The sequence below is a fragment of the Barbus barbus genome (genome assembly GCF_936440315.1).
Source record: "Barbus barbus genome assembly, chromosome: 13".
Classification (NCBI taxonomy): Eukaryota; Metazoa; Chordata; class Actinopteri; order Cypriniformes; family Cyprinidae; genus Barbus; species Barbus barbus.
The window spans coordinates 3,322,250-3,338,982 of NC_136741.1; the positions used below are offsets into that span (position 1 = coordinate 3,322,250).

Genomic DNA, 16,733 nt, shown 5'->3' on the forward strand with positions numbered 1-16,733 from the left:
AATACTCATAAACTTGCACTAGTAGCATAGAACTAGAAATCTTTTATTTATTCATGTTGTTCCTCGTTCTGGCAGGTGTGTGCCCTGGCCACAGCCAAACTGAATGGCATCTTGCAGACGAAGACGGTGGACTCTCAGGACGAGGCCTGTTATCTTCTGGGCCGTGTGGAGGGAATCCTCAGGCGCTGTGTGAGCAAGGAGCGGACGGAGGAGACCTACTCGTTTTTAGTGCCTCTCCTCCGTACCCTCCTGTCCAAAGTCCACAAACTCCTCTACATGGAGCTGCACCTCCCTTCCCTCCCCGACACCAATGGAAGTCCGTCTTTCTTTGAGGACTTCCAGCTGTACTGCAGCGCTCCAGAGTGGAGGGTCTATTTGGATAAATATGTAAGACCTGTATTAATATACTAAATGAGGACAGTTGTGATTTTAAGCTGGATGAAGTAACATATATATTTTCTATTTTTGATATGTTTAACTATTAATATATTGTAGTAGTTGGTTGGTTTCTGCTCTTCATTGCACCCTGTAGTTAGTAAATCTGAATTTAGTGTATCTGTTTTATCAGATTATTCCTTACATGAAGCAATATGAGATCGAGACGTTCAGTCAGGGTCATGAGAACATGGCTCTTTACTGGAAGGACTGTTATGAGGCATTCATGCTCAGTCTGCACCGCAGGGACCGAGAGAGAGGAGAGAGCAAGATACGCTTTCAGGTGCAAAGATCTCTACACTCACATACACCACCGTTCAAGATTTTTTCAATTTTTTTTTTTTTTATCAAATCAAATAAATGGAGCCTTGGTGATCAGAAGAGACTTCTTTCAAAACGTATTTTCAAAAACCTTTGAACAGCAGTGTGTAGAATTTCCCTTAAATTTAATTTATTTCCCTCAAAAATCCTCAGGAGCAGTTTGTGGAAGCGTTCAGCCGTCGAGGGCGTCAGGAGAACCTGAGGTACAACAGCATGCTGAAACAAATCCACACACAGAACAGCACCATCCTCAGGCAGTGGAGGGCAGCGCGCAGGGGGCTCTTCTGTGAGAGAGGACCCTGGGTGGACAAGTGAGTGTTGTTTCTGTCTGTAAATGCCACTGAGAACAGGAGTGGATACAGTTTGTGCTGGTGGAGGTGAATATATAACTACTATAAACAGTAAATCAGATATAATATAATCAAATGTGTTTTTGCCAGAATGTAACAATTTAAAAAAGAGAAAATTGTGCTAATTGGTGTGGTCTTTTTGTGTTTGGCAGGCAGCAGAAGGACATACACTGGAAGCTCTCTAGTGCTGAGAACTACTCCCGTATGCGACTCAAACTGGTGCGGAATAACAACTTTGATCCCCATAGAGAAGCCAGTGCCTTGAGAGACAACCTAGGTAAGATATACACACTTAAAAATGGTTACTTATGAATCTTGTGGTGGGCATTTTAGGAGATACATGGTTTTGTGTGTGTGTTACTTCAGGTGTGCAGCACCAGCAGGTAAACGCAGAGTCACTGTTGTTAGAGGCGGTGAAACAGGTGAAGGTCAGTGATCTGGAGGATGACATCCTGGAGCTCCTGGAGGAGGATCCTGCATCAGCCAATCAGTGAGTCTCAGTTTAGACGGACAGGAGCAGTAACCAATCACTGGAGCTAAATACAGAAACACACTTTTACTCAATAACTGGATGTGTAAACTCTTTGAAACGCCTAGAATAATGTTCTTTTATCCATTAAAGATTCGATTTTAGTTAAAAGATTTGATAATGATTTACGCCTGTTTTTTCTTTGCATATAAAGGCCTTTATGGCTGTTTAAATAGGTTAGTTTGTTTACATTTTGACATTAACATGTCAAGGTGTTTTTTTGCATTATCAATTTCCATGCACAATACTGTTAAAGAGTTTCAGGTCAGTAAGATTTTTTTTATTGTACTAAAAGAAGTCTCTTATGCTCACCAAGGCTGAATTTATTTGATCAAAACTACATTAAAAAGTGAAATATTATTGCAATTTAAAGTAACAGTTTTCTATGTGAATATATTTTAAAATGTAATTTATTCCTGTAATCCAAGCTGAGTTTTCAGCATCATTACTTCAGTCTTTAGTGTTACGCTATCCTTCAGAAATTGTAATATGCTGATCTGATGCTCAAGGAACATTTCTGATTATTATCAATGTTGAAAATATTGCGCTGCTTAATATTTTTGTGTAAACTATGATTTTTCAGGATTTTAGATGAATAGAAAGTTCAAAAGAACAGCATTTATTTGACAGAATTTTCTGTAAAATTATAAATCTCTTTACTGCAACTTTTGATTAATTTAATGCCTCTACGTTGAATAAAAGTATTAATTTCTTTGACAAAAAAAAAAAGTTGTGTATGTAAACGCACTTGCTGTGATTCTCTAAGGGCTGATGCTGAAGAGGCGGGTCAGAAGGAGAAGCTGGTGATCTCAGAGGACTGTGAGCTGGTCACGGTGGTTGACGTTTATCCGGGTCGTCTGGAGCTCACCACACAACACATCTACTTCTACGACAGCAGCGCAGAGAAAGAGGAAGGTGAGGAGAAACTGGTACAGCGGTTTATCCAGCAGTGTGAAGGTCATGTGTAGGAGGATAGAGATGATGCAGATGTTCTGTGTTTTCAGGTGTAGGTCAGGACTTTAAATGGCCTCTGTCTCAGATCCGAGAGATTCACCTGCGCAGGTACAACCTCCGACGCTCGGCTCTGGAGATCTTTCTCATCGATCAGTCCAGCTACTTCCTGAACTTCAAGAAGGAGGTCAGGAATCTTACAGCATGTTTTTCATCATCTTTTTCTCTTTCCTAGATGAACGTAATGCTACATGCAAACTCTTAAAAATGCTTCATAATGAGCTGATATTTATAATTATAAATAAATTCATTGAGTCTCATTAACTAATAATTGAATGGATTAGGAGAACTTATGAAAAATTTCCACCTAATTTACAATAAGTGCTTGAGGGCCTTGACAAATTGCTTTTCTTTCTGTTTTGTAAGTCGCTTTGGATAAAAGTGTCTGCTAAATGCATAAATGTGCATGAATTTGTTCTTAACCTCATTCTAATGTTTATGAATTTGGAGGATTCTAAGTAAAAGCTATGTAAATGAGTGAAATGTCTATGTATAAAAGTATGTATGTGGTTTTTGCATACACGTGGCTTCAGTTATTCCTTTTTTTTATTTAGAATATATTTTTGTGTGAAAGATTATTGATTAATCATAATTTGAAGTGTTTGCTGTTTTTTATAGTTAATTTTTATTTCAGTTTTAGTTTTAATTCATCAAAATAAATTAAAATGAAAAATGTTGCTTTGGCAACTAGCTGAAATAAAATACTTTTATTTTATTTTTTTTAATAAAGGAGTCATATGATGCTTTTTAAAGATCATTATTTGGTGTAACATGACATGCTTTAATGTAAAAAAAAACACATTATTTTTCAAATACTGTGTTCTTGTTGGTCCTCTATGCCCCGCCTCTCTCAAACGTGTCGTTTTCTACAAAGTGCCTCCTTCCGACAAGCTCAGTCTGCTCTGATTGGCCAACTGGCACAGTGCATTGTGATTGGCCGAACACCACAAGCACTCGTCGGAAATGTAACGCCCCCTTACCATAATCGCGAGCTTCAGTTTTGAAAATAAAAGTAAAGACAGTTAATAATGTCCTTAGTTTTACCATCAGTTCAAGCCAGAAAGGGGAACGGAGTCACGTGACAGACACAGTGATGATGGCTGTATGTATTTGCTTACAAGCCGCGATTAAGACAGCTGACTCCACTGTGATGTGACCCTCTCTCTCTCTCACACACACACGACGTGCAAAACTCCGCATTTGAACAGTCAATAGCAAATACTTAAACTAATAACGAAACATACTTACAGTCACTGATTCAGAAGTGCCAGATTGTCGTAGCAAAGTCAGAATTACCTCCTCTCCTAGGATCACGAAACGGTTGTCCATAAATTGCGTTGTGATAACACCTGGGTTGTGCTGTTCTGTTGTAAGTAATCTTAATGATTCCTAAATGCATCTACTTTCAGAAAGCCAAATAAAGTGTTTTTGCTTTCGCATCATTTGCAAAATACATATATTTTTTATTTCAAGTAGCAAAAATAGTTTTATTCTTTTAGTCAACTATAATAAGCCTAGATTTCACACAAATATTTATGCGTACACGCAATGAGACGTTGTTATTTTTTAACTATCGCCCCTTCCTTTGTTCAGTCTCTTATGATTGGTTGTTTCTGTTTGATTGACAGGTGCGTAATAAAGTGTACAGCCGGATGCTGCTGCTGCGTTCTCTCTCTTTACATGCCACTCACTCACCGCAGGAGCTGCTCAAAGCCTCTGGACTCACACAGGTCACTGCACACATGAAGCATCTCTGTTTAAGGGTTTCATATAGTACAGCATTGAAGGTTTAGAGCTGACTTTTCCTTCTGTCTGTCATCAGAAATGGGTGAACAGGGAGATCTCAAACTTTGACTACCTGATGCAGTTGAACACAATAGCAGGACGGACGTATAATGATCTGGCTCAGTATCCTGTGGTGAGTGACACCTACACAGCAGCTCTGAGTTCTGTTTGAATGTTGCCACACATCAGCGCTCATTCGCTTCCAGAATGATCATACAGTGTGTGACTTTCTCTGCTGACTTTAGTTCCCCTGGATCCTGTCGAATTATACGTCAGAGGAGCTGGATCTGTCCGATCCGCGGGTGTTCAGAGATCTCTCCAAACCTGTGGCCGTGCTGAACGAGAGGAACGCCAAAGCCGTCAGAGAGAAGTGTGTTTCTGTCTCTGTCTTGTTCTCTCAGACCTTTTAGTTTTATTCCAGTTCAGAAAAAAATATATATAGCTAGTATAGTAAGTTTTAGTTAACTATAACAACACCTAGGCAACATTTTTAGTTTACCAAATTTAGTTTTATAATATACCTTGTATTTGCTGAATACGGTAGCATTTATCCATGTCACACAACACAATCCCAGAATGCATTGTGATGAACATGAAGAGTTTTGTAACTGATGGTGGAATCTCGATTATAAGCAAACTTTGTTCATTACTGAAAAGTGTCATTAAACTATGATTAAAATGCATTATTTCGTCCATTATTTATAAAAATATTGTATTGTTTTGTATTTGTAAGGGTCATTAGCTTAGCCACATGCTAACTTCAAACTATTGGAATAATCTTTGAGCATCAAATCTCTTAAAGTATTATTTTAGTTATTTATATACTATTATAATTTTTATTAATATTTTGGATTAGCATTTAGATTAGCTTGTTAGATTTCAGTTTTCAATTTATATTTGTTTTTATTTTAAGGTTTAAGAATTTGATGTGCTTTTGTTGTTTTAGTAGTTTTAAATATATAGCTTTCATTTATTTTGATTTACAGTTTTAGTAATTTTAGTACTTAAAATGATTTAATTTCATTGCCAAGGCAGCATTTCTCATTTTCATTTTAACTTATATATTTTATTTTATTTGTTACCAAAATCCCATTTTTAATATTTTAGTTTTAAAACTTAAACACTGGTCTTGTATGGCGTTCTCGGTCACTTATGAAGTTATACTTTGAGCAGTTCCCTTAGAAGCTAGCTTCCTATTTAACAGGTTTAGGAACAAAGCAAATGTTTTGAACATTTGAATTGATTTTATGTCGGCAGTGAATGCAGCTGATGTGTGTAAATGAGGCTGATTGTAAATGATGTTTACTCTGCAGATATGAGAGTTTTGAAGACCCCACGGGCACCATAGACCGTTTCCACTACGGCACGCACTACTCGAACGCCGCTGGAGTCATGCATTACCTCATTAGAGTCGAACCCTTCACATCCCTGCACATCCAGCTGCAGAGCGGCAGGTAATGCTTGTCTGACAGAATGTCTTTTTGCCTTTAAATTCTGTTTCACTGCCTTTCCTTACTTTCTTTTTAATCAACCAACTCACAATTGTTTTTATTTTGAATGCTTTGGAAAAAAAGGTTACTGAAGTGAAATTCATATAAAGGCCTCATATTGTAAGATTTTTTTTCTTGCATTAAAATCAGGATTATTACAGTTTTTCTGTCTGTCCCTTAGACTTAAAATGTACCTTACCTTTACGACTTCTTCAAGCAAATGCCCTCTATTATGATTGGCTGTTGACTGATTGATATTTAAACAAGGGCAATCCTATGTTAATGCATTTAGGGTTGCCACATCCTTCTAAAACCGGTTTTCATTATATGATTAAAGTTGGTCTGACTGTCTGGCAGGTTTGATTGTGCCGACCGTCAGTTTCACTCTATTCCTGCTACCTGGCAAACCCTCATGGACAATCCCAACGACGTCAAAGAGCTCATCCCAGAATTCTTTTACTTCCCAGAGTTCTTGGAGAACCAGGACGGTGAGTAAATTAAAGATTTGTTGAGCTAGTACTGTCAATTTAAGATGGAATAGAAGAAAGCTTTTAAACTCCCCTGTTGTGTCAAAAAGCTGGGTACAACTTTTGTGTAGCTTTTCAGAGACAAACACATATAAAATATGTGAGAAATTGAATAATTACCATTGATTTCTATTGTGTTAGGGGTCAATTTGACCCACATATTTTGTTTAAAATGAGCGGGACAGATACTATTTTTCTTTTTTGGTCAAGACTACTTGTAATGACTACTTGCACACAGGTGCAAATTAAGGATGGGCGGATCGATCCTAAAGTATCGATAATTCCGGTACTGATGTTGTATCAATAGGATCGATCCTCACATAAAAATATTGATTCTAAAGTGCATTTTTTAACCACTAATTTTATTTATCAAGAAATTCGGTGCATGAAATAAGCTTCTAAGTGTTAGTCTAATTGTGTTTGTTAGAGCTATTTATCCTGTTCATCGGAACACACTCAAATACTGAAAGACAGAACCAATCAATCACAGACAGCGTTCGCTGATGATGCATGGCTCAGTGTTTGCTCAAACAGAGCTGCGTTTCCCAAAAGCATCAGAAGAATAAGTAGATCTTAAGAAACCATTGTCACATTATTACATTACATTGCATTTCATTGTTACTATGTATAAAATTAATTCAGAAAAATGCATCGTACTGAAGTGCATCGTCACGGTTTCCACACAAATATAAAGCAGCAATAATAATCAGAAATGTTTCTTGAGCAGCAAATGATATTAGAATTATTTCTAAAGGATCATGCGACACCGAAGACTAGAGTAATGATGCCGAAAATTCAGCTTTGATCACAGATGCATTTTAAATTACATTTTTACAGTTTTTTGTTCAAATAAGTGCAGCCTTGGTGAGCATGAGGCTTATTTAAAAAATATTACAATCTTATTTATCCCAAACTTGGTTTATTTATGTAAAATTTATTTTAAATAGGCTAGTTTGTGCAAGTACATTTATTTAAACTGGTTGTTAATAGTTTCGATGGATTCTGTTAGGTTCTGTAATTGCTGTTAAGAAATCTGTCAGAAAAAAATATGCTAAAGTTTCACCTTTTGGTGTACAGCAGCCTGGCAGCCTTTTACAAAAATTAACCATGGTTTTATTACAATAACCACAGTTTACCACAGTATTTGTAGAAAAACTGCAGTAACCACAAATTTACCATGGTGGTAATAATAATAATATAATAAAAATACATGTTAGTACTTATGTAACACCATGTTTATTTTTCATGAGGTTCCTTAAAGGCGGACCTTTGTAACTTATCTTCCCTTAAAGCATGCATACTTGTATGGTACTAATATGATCCCTTTTAGGGGTATAGGTGCACCTTTTGAGGTTGCTGCCGCAGTAAAGGGCTAAAATACAATTTTAGTATATTTTATTTATGACAGTGTAAAAAAAAAAAAAAAAACTTTGAATCTAACAAATTATCAGTGCATTTTCATTTGGGAAGTCAGAACACAAGTCATCTTTTTGGGTTTTAAAATTAAACAAATTCTCATGTATTTCATATTTTAGTGTTTAACAAGTCATTTTTCCTCACCTGATTTTTGACAGATTCCCTAGAAACCAGTGGGGGGAGTCAATATGTCCCCAACACAAAAGTTGTAACAATTTATACAGTTTTTCTAAAACACATTTGTGTCAAAACTTTGCAGGCACATTCATGACCTTAAATAGACAATATTCACAAAATTAGAAATAAATAGCTCAGCCACTGTTTCAAACAGTTTGTAAATCGAATGCGAGTCAATGCAGAAAAAAATGATTGAAACATAATTTTAACCAACAAAGTGTAAAGTTCCCTTCCACTCAGACTCCTTTATATTGTATCATCTCATTCTCTCTCTCACTGTTGTAGGATTTGACCTGGGTCGCTTACAGATCTCCAAAGAGAGGGTAAATGATGTCATCCTGCCTAAATGGGCCAAATCCCCAGAGGATTTCATCTACAAGCACCGCAAAGCCCTGGTGAGCCCATTTCTGATGACCTCATCACAGCTCTTCCCCACTAACCTCAATAGAGAGCCTCCTGGGAACAATGTGTAATTGAATACGGCCCGCTCTTAGTATCTGTTTCTGTTCTTCTTCTCAATTCCTTTGCCACTTCTGTCCTATTAAAGTCTGAAGCAGTGAGAAATGGCTTCGTGAAAGGTTACAAAACTAGAACAACTCAAAGAGTCTTTCCCAGTCTCCTCCTGGCAGATTCCTCTCAGAATGACTTATGGCCTCCGGTCTATCCTTAGAGAAATGCAGGTTTGGAAGCGTATCGTGTGACCGTTTTGTTGATGTAGATGATATTTGTCTGTGTTCAGGAATCAGAGTATGTGTCGGCCCACCTGCATGAATGGATCGATCTGATCTTCGGCTATAAACAGAGGGGCCCGGCTGCAGTGGAGGCCCTTAATGTCTTCTACTACTGCACATATGAAGGTATGTCCTTCAAACAAGTCATGATGCGGCTAAAATCGTTTGCTACCATGCTTGAGTGACATTAATTAGGCAATTTGGTGGATATGTTGTTCTGTATGAAGGCTTAATTTTTATTACTGAGGCTTAATAATAAAAACAATAATTCAACAGTTTTCATTATGAAAAGCAATAAACATTTTTTTTTTAATAGTTGAATTGATCTAGCCATCGTAATAAAGCATCGTCTGAGTATCAATACCACAATTGCATTTGCATTACATTTAGTCATTTAGCAGACGCTTTTTTCATTACATTGTAGATCTATATACTGTCATTCTGTAGTTAAATATTGTGGAGTAATGTCCTTTTAAACCAGTTTAGTTATTGTTCACTAAAACTTTTACAATTAGTACACGTTATTTGTTAATTGAAATAAAGCTAAAATATGAATATTATATGAAAAGCATAAACTTAAAAATTATTAGAAATGTTGTTTTGGCAGTACTGAAGTAGTACTAAAGTTGCTAAATCTAAAATAAAATAAAAACAGTTCATTTTAGATGGTAAGTGTTGTGGTATAATATCCTTTAAACCATTGTTGTTATTATAATCTAAAACTATTATGTGTTAGTACACATAATTGAAATAATGCTGAAATAAAAATATTAAATGGAAAAAAGAAAATTTGAAATGTTGTATTGGCAATATTAAAGTAGTACTAATGTTACTAAAACTAAATTTGAAATAAAATAAAATAATAGCTAAATAGAAATATAACAGTGTAATAAAAATGACAAATCCACATACAATTATTAAAATAAAAATTTAACTGGAAACTGAAAATATAAAAATAAAGCCTAAAATATTTATAAATACAATAATAATACTAAAATAAACCGTTTTAAGCTGTGTATGCTAATTTCATACATGGCACAAAGAGAGATCACAAAAACTAGCACAGCTCACATAATGGAAATTTCATCTCATATCAGTATTTTAAATCACCTTGTTGGGGTTTATTTTGAGAAAATGACTGGCTGACTGCACATTATCACTTGTGTCTACATTGCAAATAGTTTTTAATGTAGCATTTGAATAACATTTAAATGCAGCAAAATGAAACTGTCTGGTTGTTTTAGGGGCTGTTGATCTGGACGCCATCACAGATGAGAAAGAGAGGAAGGCTGTAGAAGGCATGATCAGTAACTTTGGACAGACACCCTGCCAGTTACTGAAGGTACGGCACTCTAATGCTTCTCCACACAAACAGACAGTGTTAGAAGAAGCTCAAATAGAAATGGTAGGATGACATAAACATGACAGAGTATTTGTTGTTTGATAAGATGGTGTGTGTTAATGTGCTTTTAGGAGCCCCATCCCATGCGTCTCTCTCTGGAGGAGCTGGAGAAGAGGAGAACTCGTCTGGACTCCTGTCCTCTTAACATATTCGAGCACCTAACTGAGCTCAAATCCTTCTTCATCGAGGTGACTGAATTAGCAGTGCTTTATGTGTTTGTGTAGATGTTGTTCTGAGGAGTGACAGATGTGGTCTGATGGAGTTTCATCTCTGTGTTTTAGGGCATCAGTGATAATGTGCCACTGGTTAAAGCAGTTGTCCCTAAGAACCAATCACATTCATTTATCTCACAGGGGAGTCCAGATACTCTGGTAAGTCTGAACTTGATCAGCTATATCTTACAGACAGTTTTAAAGACGCATGACATCAGAATAGGCCCTGTTTTATTTTATTTTATTTTTTTTATTATTAATGTACCTGGTCCCTTATTGTGCACAATCAATCAATGTACATTGTGATAATAATTATTGACAATAATTATGTATGCATGTATGCATGTATGCATGCATGCATGCATGCAAGTTGTAATAAATTATATAATTATATAAATATGAAAATAAAATAAAACAAAAAATTTAAGCAGCCATGTAAAAAGTAGGTTCTGATCACCCTAACTTAGTTTTTCTTTTCCTTTCTTTTATGACACTCGTCTTAATGTGCGCAATTATTAAGTGCACAGTGTAGTGAAATGTATAAATATAAAATTATATAAAATAATATTTATATAAATTGAAAATTTAATAAAATAATTTTGACTAAATTATTTTAATGATCACCCTAACAGAGTTTATTTTTACAATAATAGCATGACTGGATAATTCCTAAATGATAGATAAATGCATTACAAATCCACATGCCATTCCACATAGGCTTCGTTTACATGCAACCAAATAATCCGTTTGTAATCGGATTGACGGCTCAATCGGACTGAAAATGCTTCATGTAAACACATTAATCGATCCGATTGAGCTAGATCGGAATGAAATTTCAATCGGATTGAAGGGGGTGGTTTATTCCTTTTCTAATCCGATTGAGCGTGCATGTAAACACTTCGGATTGAAAACCTAAACTGAAAGGACTGCGCATGTGCAACGACGCAGAAATAGCATAATGACGTATGATGCGCTGAACGAGCGGTTCTTCCTTTTGAATAAAGTGTTGTATAAATGCATGTCCTGTCATTATAAAACTCTCCTTTCACTCGGCAACTGTGAAGTGGAGCAGGACAACCTCCCACCAGTCCTTGTTTCGGACTCTCATCCACAGGCGGCCCATTTTGTGTACGGGGAGGGGCATTTTTCTGCGTGATAAATATGCGCAACACGGCACTGCGGTTTATATGTATATTTATCCAGAAATGGAAAAATATTAATTCTGCTGTTAAAAACAAATAAAGAAACCGTGTAGGAGAGTGGTTATTATGTGCAAACAGTGAGAAACTATATTTGTGCAGCGTGTGCATGTAAAAAAAAAAATCAATTCCGATTTGAAGCCTGTGACGTATAAACGCGCACATCAACCTCGTCACTTTATTTAGCGTTCATGTAAACACTACATTCAGATTCATCAATCGGAATGAATTCAGTCCGATTGAACCAATAATTGTGCATGTAAACGTAGCCATAGTCTTTAATGCCCTCTGAAGTTTTATGAAATATTTTATACCCTCATAAATAATGTGTTTTTGGGTTATCAAGGTAACTCTGAGCCAGAACTGCTTGATGGGAACTCACGGCTGGCTGCCCTACGACAAGAACATATCCAACTATTTCACCTTCATCAAAGACCCCACCGTAGCCGGTGTAAAGTGAGTCTCTCTGACGGTTAACATCCTCACGTCCTGTTTGTACTGTAGCTGCCCTGCACTTTCTTGAAAAAACCAACACATCAACAAGCTCTCTCTCTCGCTCTCTCTCTCTCTGTAGGACTCAGAGGTTTCTAGCAGGGCCTTTCTCTCCAGTGGTTGAAGTCACAGCTCACCTGTTTGTTGTGTCTCATGACGGGAAGTTGCTCTTCAGTGGAGGCCACTGGGACAACAGCCTGAGAGTGACGTCACTCGTTAAGGGCAAAACAGTGGGGCAGCACATCCGCCACATGGGTAATGGAAACAGCTTCTCTTGACCTTCCTCTGCCGTTTTTTCCCCTTCTTTCTTTCTCATGAATAGTCACATCCAGATTGTACTGTATGTTCTAACTTTAACCTTGAATTGCAGGAAACAAATCTGCTAACTTTGGATATTTGTGTGTGTGGCTATATTTTGTTTTTGTCCCGGCAGACATTGTAACGTGCCTGGCCACAGATCACTTTGGGATTCACCTGATCTCTGGCTCTAGAGACACCACCTGTATGGTGTGGCAGGTGCTACAGCAGGTATGTTCTGTTCTCTTGGAAAAGCCCCATGATCAGTCGTCTTCATATGACTTCCTATAAGAAGGTTCATTCCTAAATTTTAAGTGTTTTATAGTCTCAGTCATGTGTTTATTGTATATAATGATACACTACTTTTCAAAAAATTGTTAAAGATACTGTTAAAAATGTTTTTGAAAGAAGTCTCATATGCTCACCAAGGCTGCATTTATTTAATATAGTAAAAACAGTAATATTATGAAATAATATTATTACAATTTAAAATAACTTTTTTTATATATATATTTTAAAATATAATTTATTCCTGTGATTTTAAAGCTGAATTTTCAGCGTCATTACAGTTTCACATGATCCTTCAGAAATAATTCTAATATGCTGATTATTATCAATGTTTAAAACAGTTATGCTGCTTCATATTTTTGTAGAAACTGTGATTTTCAGGATTCTTTGAATTAAAAATTCAAAAGCACAGCATTTATTTGAAATATAAATCTTTGGTAACATCATTATAAATGTCAAGTTTGACCAATTTAGTGCATTTAATGCAAACAAAAAAATGAATAATATATATATATATATCTCTTACTGACCCCAATGTTTTGGTATGTATATTCAATGACTCATTAATTTGCATTAAGAATAAAATAAAGGATTTAAAGATATTGCATTAGTTTGTTCTTTTTTTGTTAAAATAGCATAATTAATTTAACATATGGATGAATTTTAAGTAATAGTTTGAGTGGATATTTCTTATAAGCTGGGAATATAACAAGAAATGTTTCAGAAGTTTCTTCCTTAATTTAACATTCTTCGGAATTTTGCTTTAATTGGTAATGCTTTTTTTTAAACTATCTCATCACTTGCATTAAATAATATAATGAATAAAGTTTTATTCTCTACTCATATAAAGAGTAGTTTTTTTTCTAATACAGTGTTGGAGTTTAAACTTGTTCTGTTTTTGTAGGGAGGTGCTCCGGTGGGCCTGTCCCATAAGCCAATGCAGGTATTGTACGGACACACAGATGAAGTTGTGAGTGTGTCTATCAGTACAGAGCTGGACGTGGCAGTCTCTGGATCACGGGTGAGACTCGCCTCTCTCAAAATCACACAAAAACACTGTCTACTACTCACATTTGTTCGGTATTCAGCAACTTGACACTGGTATTGTGCCTTATTTCAAATACAAAAAGTTAGCCAATCTTAATATAATTTATTTACATAACAAATTCTTAAAGTGGTCAAAGATGGTTGAATAACTTTTTTGGGGTGGGTTTCAGGGTGATACAAAAATGTGAATAGCAGTTTGTGTGTGTCACAGGATGGGACGGTGATCATTCACACTGTTCGGAGGGGTCAGTACATGCGCTCTCTGCGGCCGCCGTGTGAGAGCTCTCTGCCTATGTCCATCATGCACCTGGCTGTGTCCTGGGAGGGACATCTAGTGGTGCACACCTGTATAGAGGGCAAAGCCACACTGAAGGTAACAAACACACAGTTCAGTTCCCCTTCTCCTCACACATTTCTGTGCCGTGTAAACTGAGCTTGTGTTGTGCCTGTGTGTGTTCAGGATAAGAACGCCCTGCACCTGTACTCTGTGAACGGGAAGCACCTGTGCAGCGCTCCTCTGAAGGAGCAGGTGACAGACATGTGTGCTTCAGGAGAACATGTGGTCATCGGCAGCGAGCAGGGGTTCCTGTCTGTCAGAGATCTGTACAGGTAAACCTGTAAACAATAATCTGCTGCTTTTTTCATATTTTAACACGCATCAGAACCAATAGTCTCAGCAGTTAAATTCCCAGAAGTCAGAAAGTAATGGCTCTTTAGTGTCAATATTACAGTGTATGTCTGGTGAATGATGAAATGTTTGAAAGAACACGCATGCATTGAGGTAACGAGTCACATCTAGAAACCAAAATACTATAAATATTGCAGCAGTACCATTTTTTTTCCAGCTGCTTTGGTTTCAGAAGTGTTTTTTCCATGAATTACTCCTGTTGAGATTTTAAAATAGTCTTCATTTAAATGCTTTACGCCATGAACTAAACCAACCAGCTATGAGGGGAATCAATTAATCTAATTTAAAAACTACTGATTAAATATTGAAACGATCAGATTTGTTTATTGCATAATATATAGTTGTTTAAGTATGATTAGAGCATGATTTACAGTGCTTCATGGGACTTGGTGGGCGCTAAAGAGTTTTCTTTATGCAATGTTGATTACATATATACAAACAATATATTTTATATTTATCGCAAAACATATGCACATAGTACTTATCACATTTTTGAAACGCAATGATTTTTAAATGTTTTTAGTCTCTTCTGCTTTATTCAATCAAAATGCAGTAAAAACAGTAATATTGTGAAATATTATTACAATTTAAAATAACTGTTTTCTATCGGAATATATTTTAAAATGTAATTTATTCCAGTGATGCAAAGCATCATTACTCCAGTCTTCAGTGTCACATGACCCTTCAGAAATCATTCTAATATGATGATTTTTGTGAGTTTTGATGCAGTTTGCTTGCTGTGATTCTTGATTGGTGAAGATTTCTTTGCAGAATCGGAATCTCCCCAGGAATTTCACTGTTAAACACAATTATTTAAAAAATAAGTTGAAATAATGTGGGCTGATGGGGTTAACGAAAGCATATACCATTGATTAACAACCTCACAGTTTCCAGGAGGTCTGTCTTTAATAGTTTAAGTTAGCATTTAAAAATAATCATTGAGACTTTTACTTCCAGAACCTGCCTGTTGCACTTTATTAAAGGATAGTTCAACTCTATCGTATTTACTCCCCCTCAAACCTGTATGACTTTCTTTCATCTGATGAACACAAACGACGATACTTTGAAGAATGTTGGTAATAAAAAAAAAATACTGTGGAAGTCAATGGGGACCTGAAACTGTTTGGTTATTCTTCAAAATGTCGTCTTGTGTTGGATTGTAAGAATGTCTGTTCCTTGAACTTGATCCTAACACCGCCTCTTTCTTGGTTATCCATGGCAGTCTGGCTCTGTGTGTGTCGCCGATGGCTATGCGGGTGCCCATCCGGTGCGTGTCTGTGACCAAGGAGCAGTCTCACGTTCTGGTGGGACTCGATGACGGCAAGCTGATCGTGGTGGGTGTCGGGAAACCCGCCGAGGTAAAAAACTCCTTCAGGAACTACATCACCCAGAGGATGGAGGGCTCGCCTCTCATGAGCACGCTGCGTGTGCGATCGCCCGCACGCCTGCTGCATCTCAGAGACCAGAACACTTTCAGCCCCGACAACATCTGAGAGAAATGCACACAAGTCAAGTTCACACGCATACCTAGCTATCCAAGTGGGGGCTATCCAAACCCAAAACCATAACTATTCCCCTAAAAGAATAGATTTACACTATTTATTTATAAATCATTTATTTTTTAAAGACAAGCCCAAAGTGGTATTATCAGATTTAGCTAACTTCTGAGGACACTTTTCAGCAATTTTGTCCCCAAACTATCAATCAATCACGTAAACATAACAAGCAGTACACTCATGAACATAGTAATGACATTACAATGCATTGAAACTGTTGCCAAGGATATTTATCTTGAGCATCTGTTGTGTAATCAGTGGTTATTGTGTGAAGTGTTAATGTTTTTTAATACGTTTGCTGTTGGTTTCAGTTTTTTCTTAGCAGTTGGAGTTGTAACCTAACCAAACCAAACCCTCATGATACTACTAACAATGCTAGTAATAATACGATATAACGATAGTATAATAACGATAGTAATAATAGAATAAAATAAACTTGTAGTGTCACACTCATTCTTGAATAATTGTAAAACTGTGAAATCATTAGAGGAGGGTTTTGATGGTTTTTCTTCTTGTGGTTTACCAAAAACTAACTTTTTCGATGTGACTGAATGCACAGGTATTCATGCCAAACACTGAAGCTACTTTTGAATATTCCAAACAATGCAAAGCGTTCTCAAGGATTTTCTCTTAAATATCACTCGCGTGTATAGCAACATTTGGGTTTCTACATTAGATGAATTAATATGGAAAATACAGCCTGAAACATACTCTACATGTGAACATGCTTCTAGCTACACAAACTCAATTTTACACATCAGTGTAAGTAACTGATGCTGG

The 16,733-nt window shown here is 36.5% G+C and overlaps 1 protein-coding gene across 2 annotated transcripts in view; it reads left to right on the forward strand.

Annotated features, from left to right (window-relative positions):
* Positions 1-16,733, forward strand: part of LOC306879578 (neurobeachin-like protein 1) — a 55,042-nt gene that overhangs the window by 34,899 nt on the left and 3,410 nt on the right. Inside the window, exons 29-52 of one of the 2 annotated variants that reach the window (XM_079432627.1) lie at positions 76-387; positions 569-718; positions 910-1,067; positions 1,259-1,383; positions 1,473-1,596; positions 2,402-2,550; positions 2,640-2,773; positions 4,275-4,376; positions 4,469-4,564; positions 4,677-4,801; positions 5,745-5,885; positions 6,279-6,409; positions 8,327-8,436; positions 8,781-8,898; positions 10,017-10,114; positions 10,246-10,362; positions 10,456-10,545; positions 11,932-12,041; positions 12,160-12,332; positions 12,511-12,605; positions 13,567-13,683; positions 13,921-14,082; positions 14,170-14,318; positions 15,620-15,755. In XM_079432627.1, coding sequence (XP_079288753.1) covers positions 76-387; positions 569-718; positions 910-1,067; positions 1,259-1,383; positions 1,473-1,596; positions 2,402-2,550; positions 2,640-2,773; positions 4,275-4,376; positions 4,469-4,564; positions 4,677-4,801; positions 5,745-5,885; positions 6,279-6,409; positions 8,327-8,436; positions 8,781-8,898; positions 10,017-10,114; positions 10,246-10,362; positions 10,456-10,545; positions 11,932-12,041; positions 12,160-12,332; positions 12,511-12,605; positions 13,567-13,683; positions 13,921-14,082; positions 14,170-14,318; positions 15,620-15,755 — 3,222 coding nt within the window. Of the gene's footprint in view, positions 1-75; positions 388-568; positions 719-909; positions 1,068-1,258; positions 1,384-1,472; positions 1,597-2,401; positions 2,551-2,639; positions 2,774-4,274; positions 4,377-4,468; positions 4,565-4,676; positions 4,802-5,744; positions 5,886-6,278; positions 6,410-8,326; positions 8,437-8,780; positions 8,899-10,016; positions 10,115-10,245; positions 10,363-10,455; positions 10,546-11,931; positions 12,042-12,159; positions 12,333-12,510; positions 12,606-13,566; positions 13,684-13,920; positions 14,083-14,169; positions 14,319-15,619; positions 15,977-16,733 lie in introns of those variants that run through there. The other variant, XM_079432626.1, reaches the window with a different exon arrangement.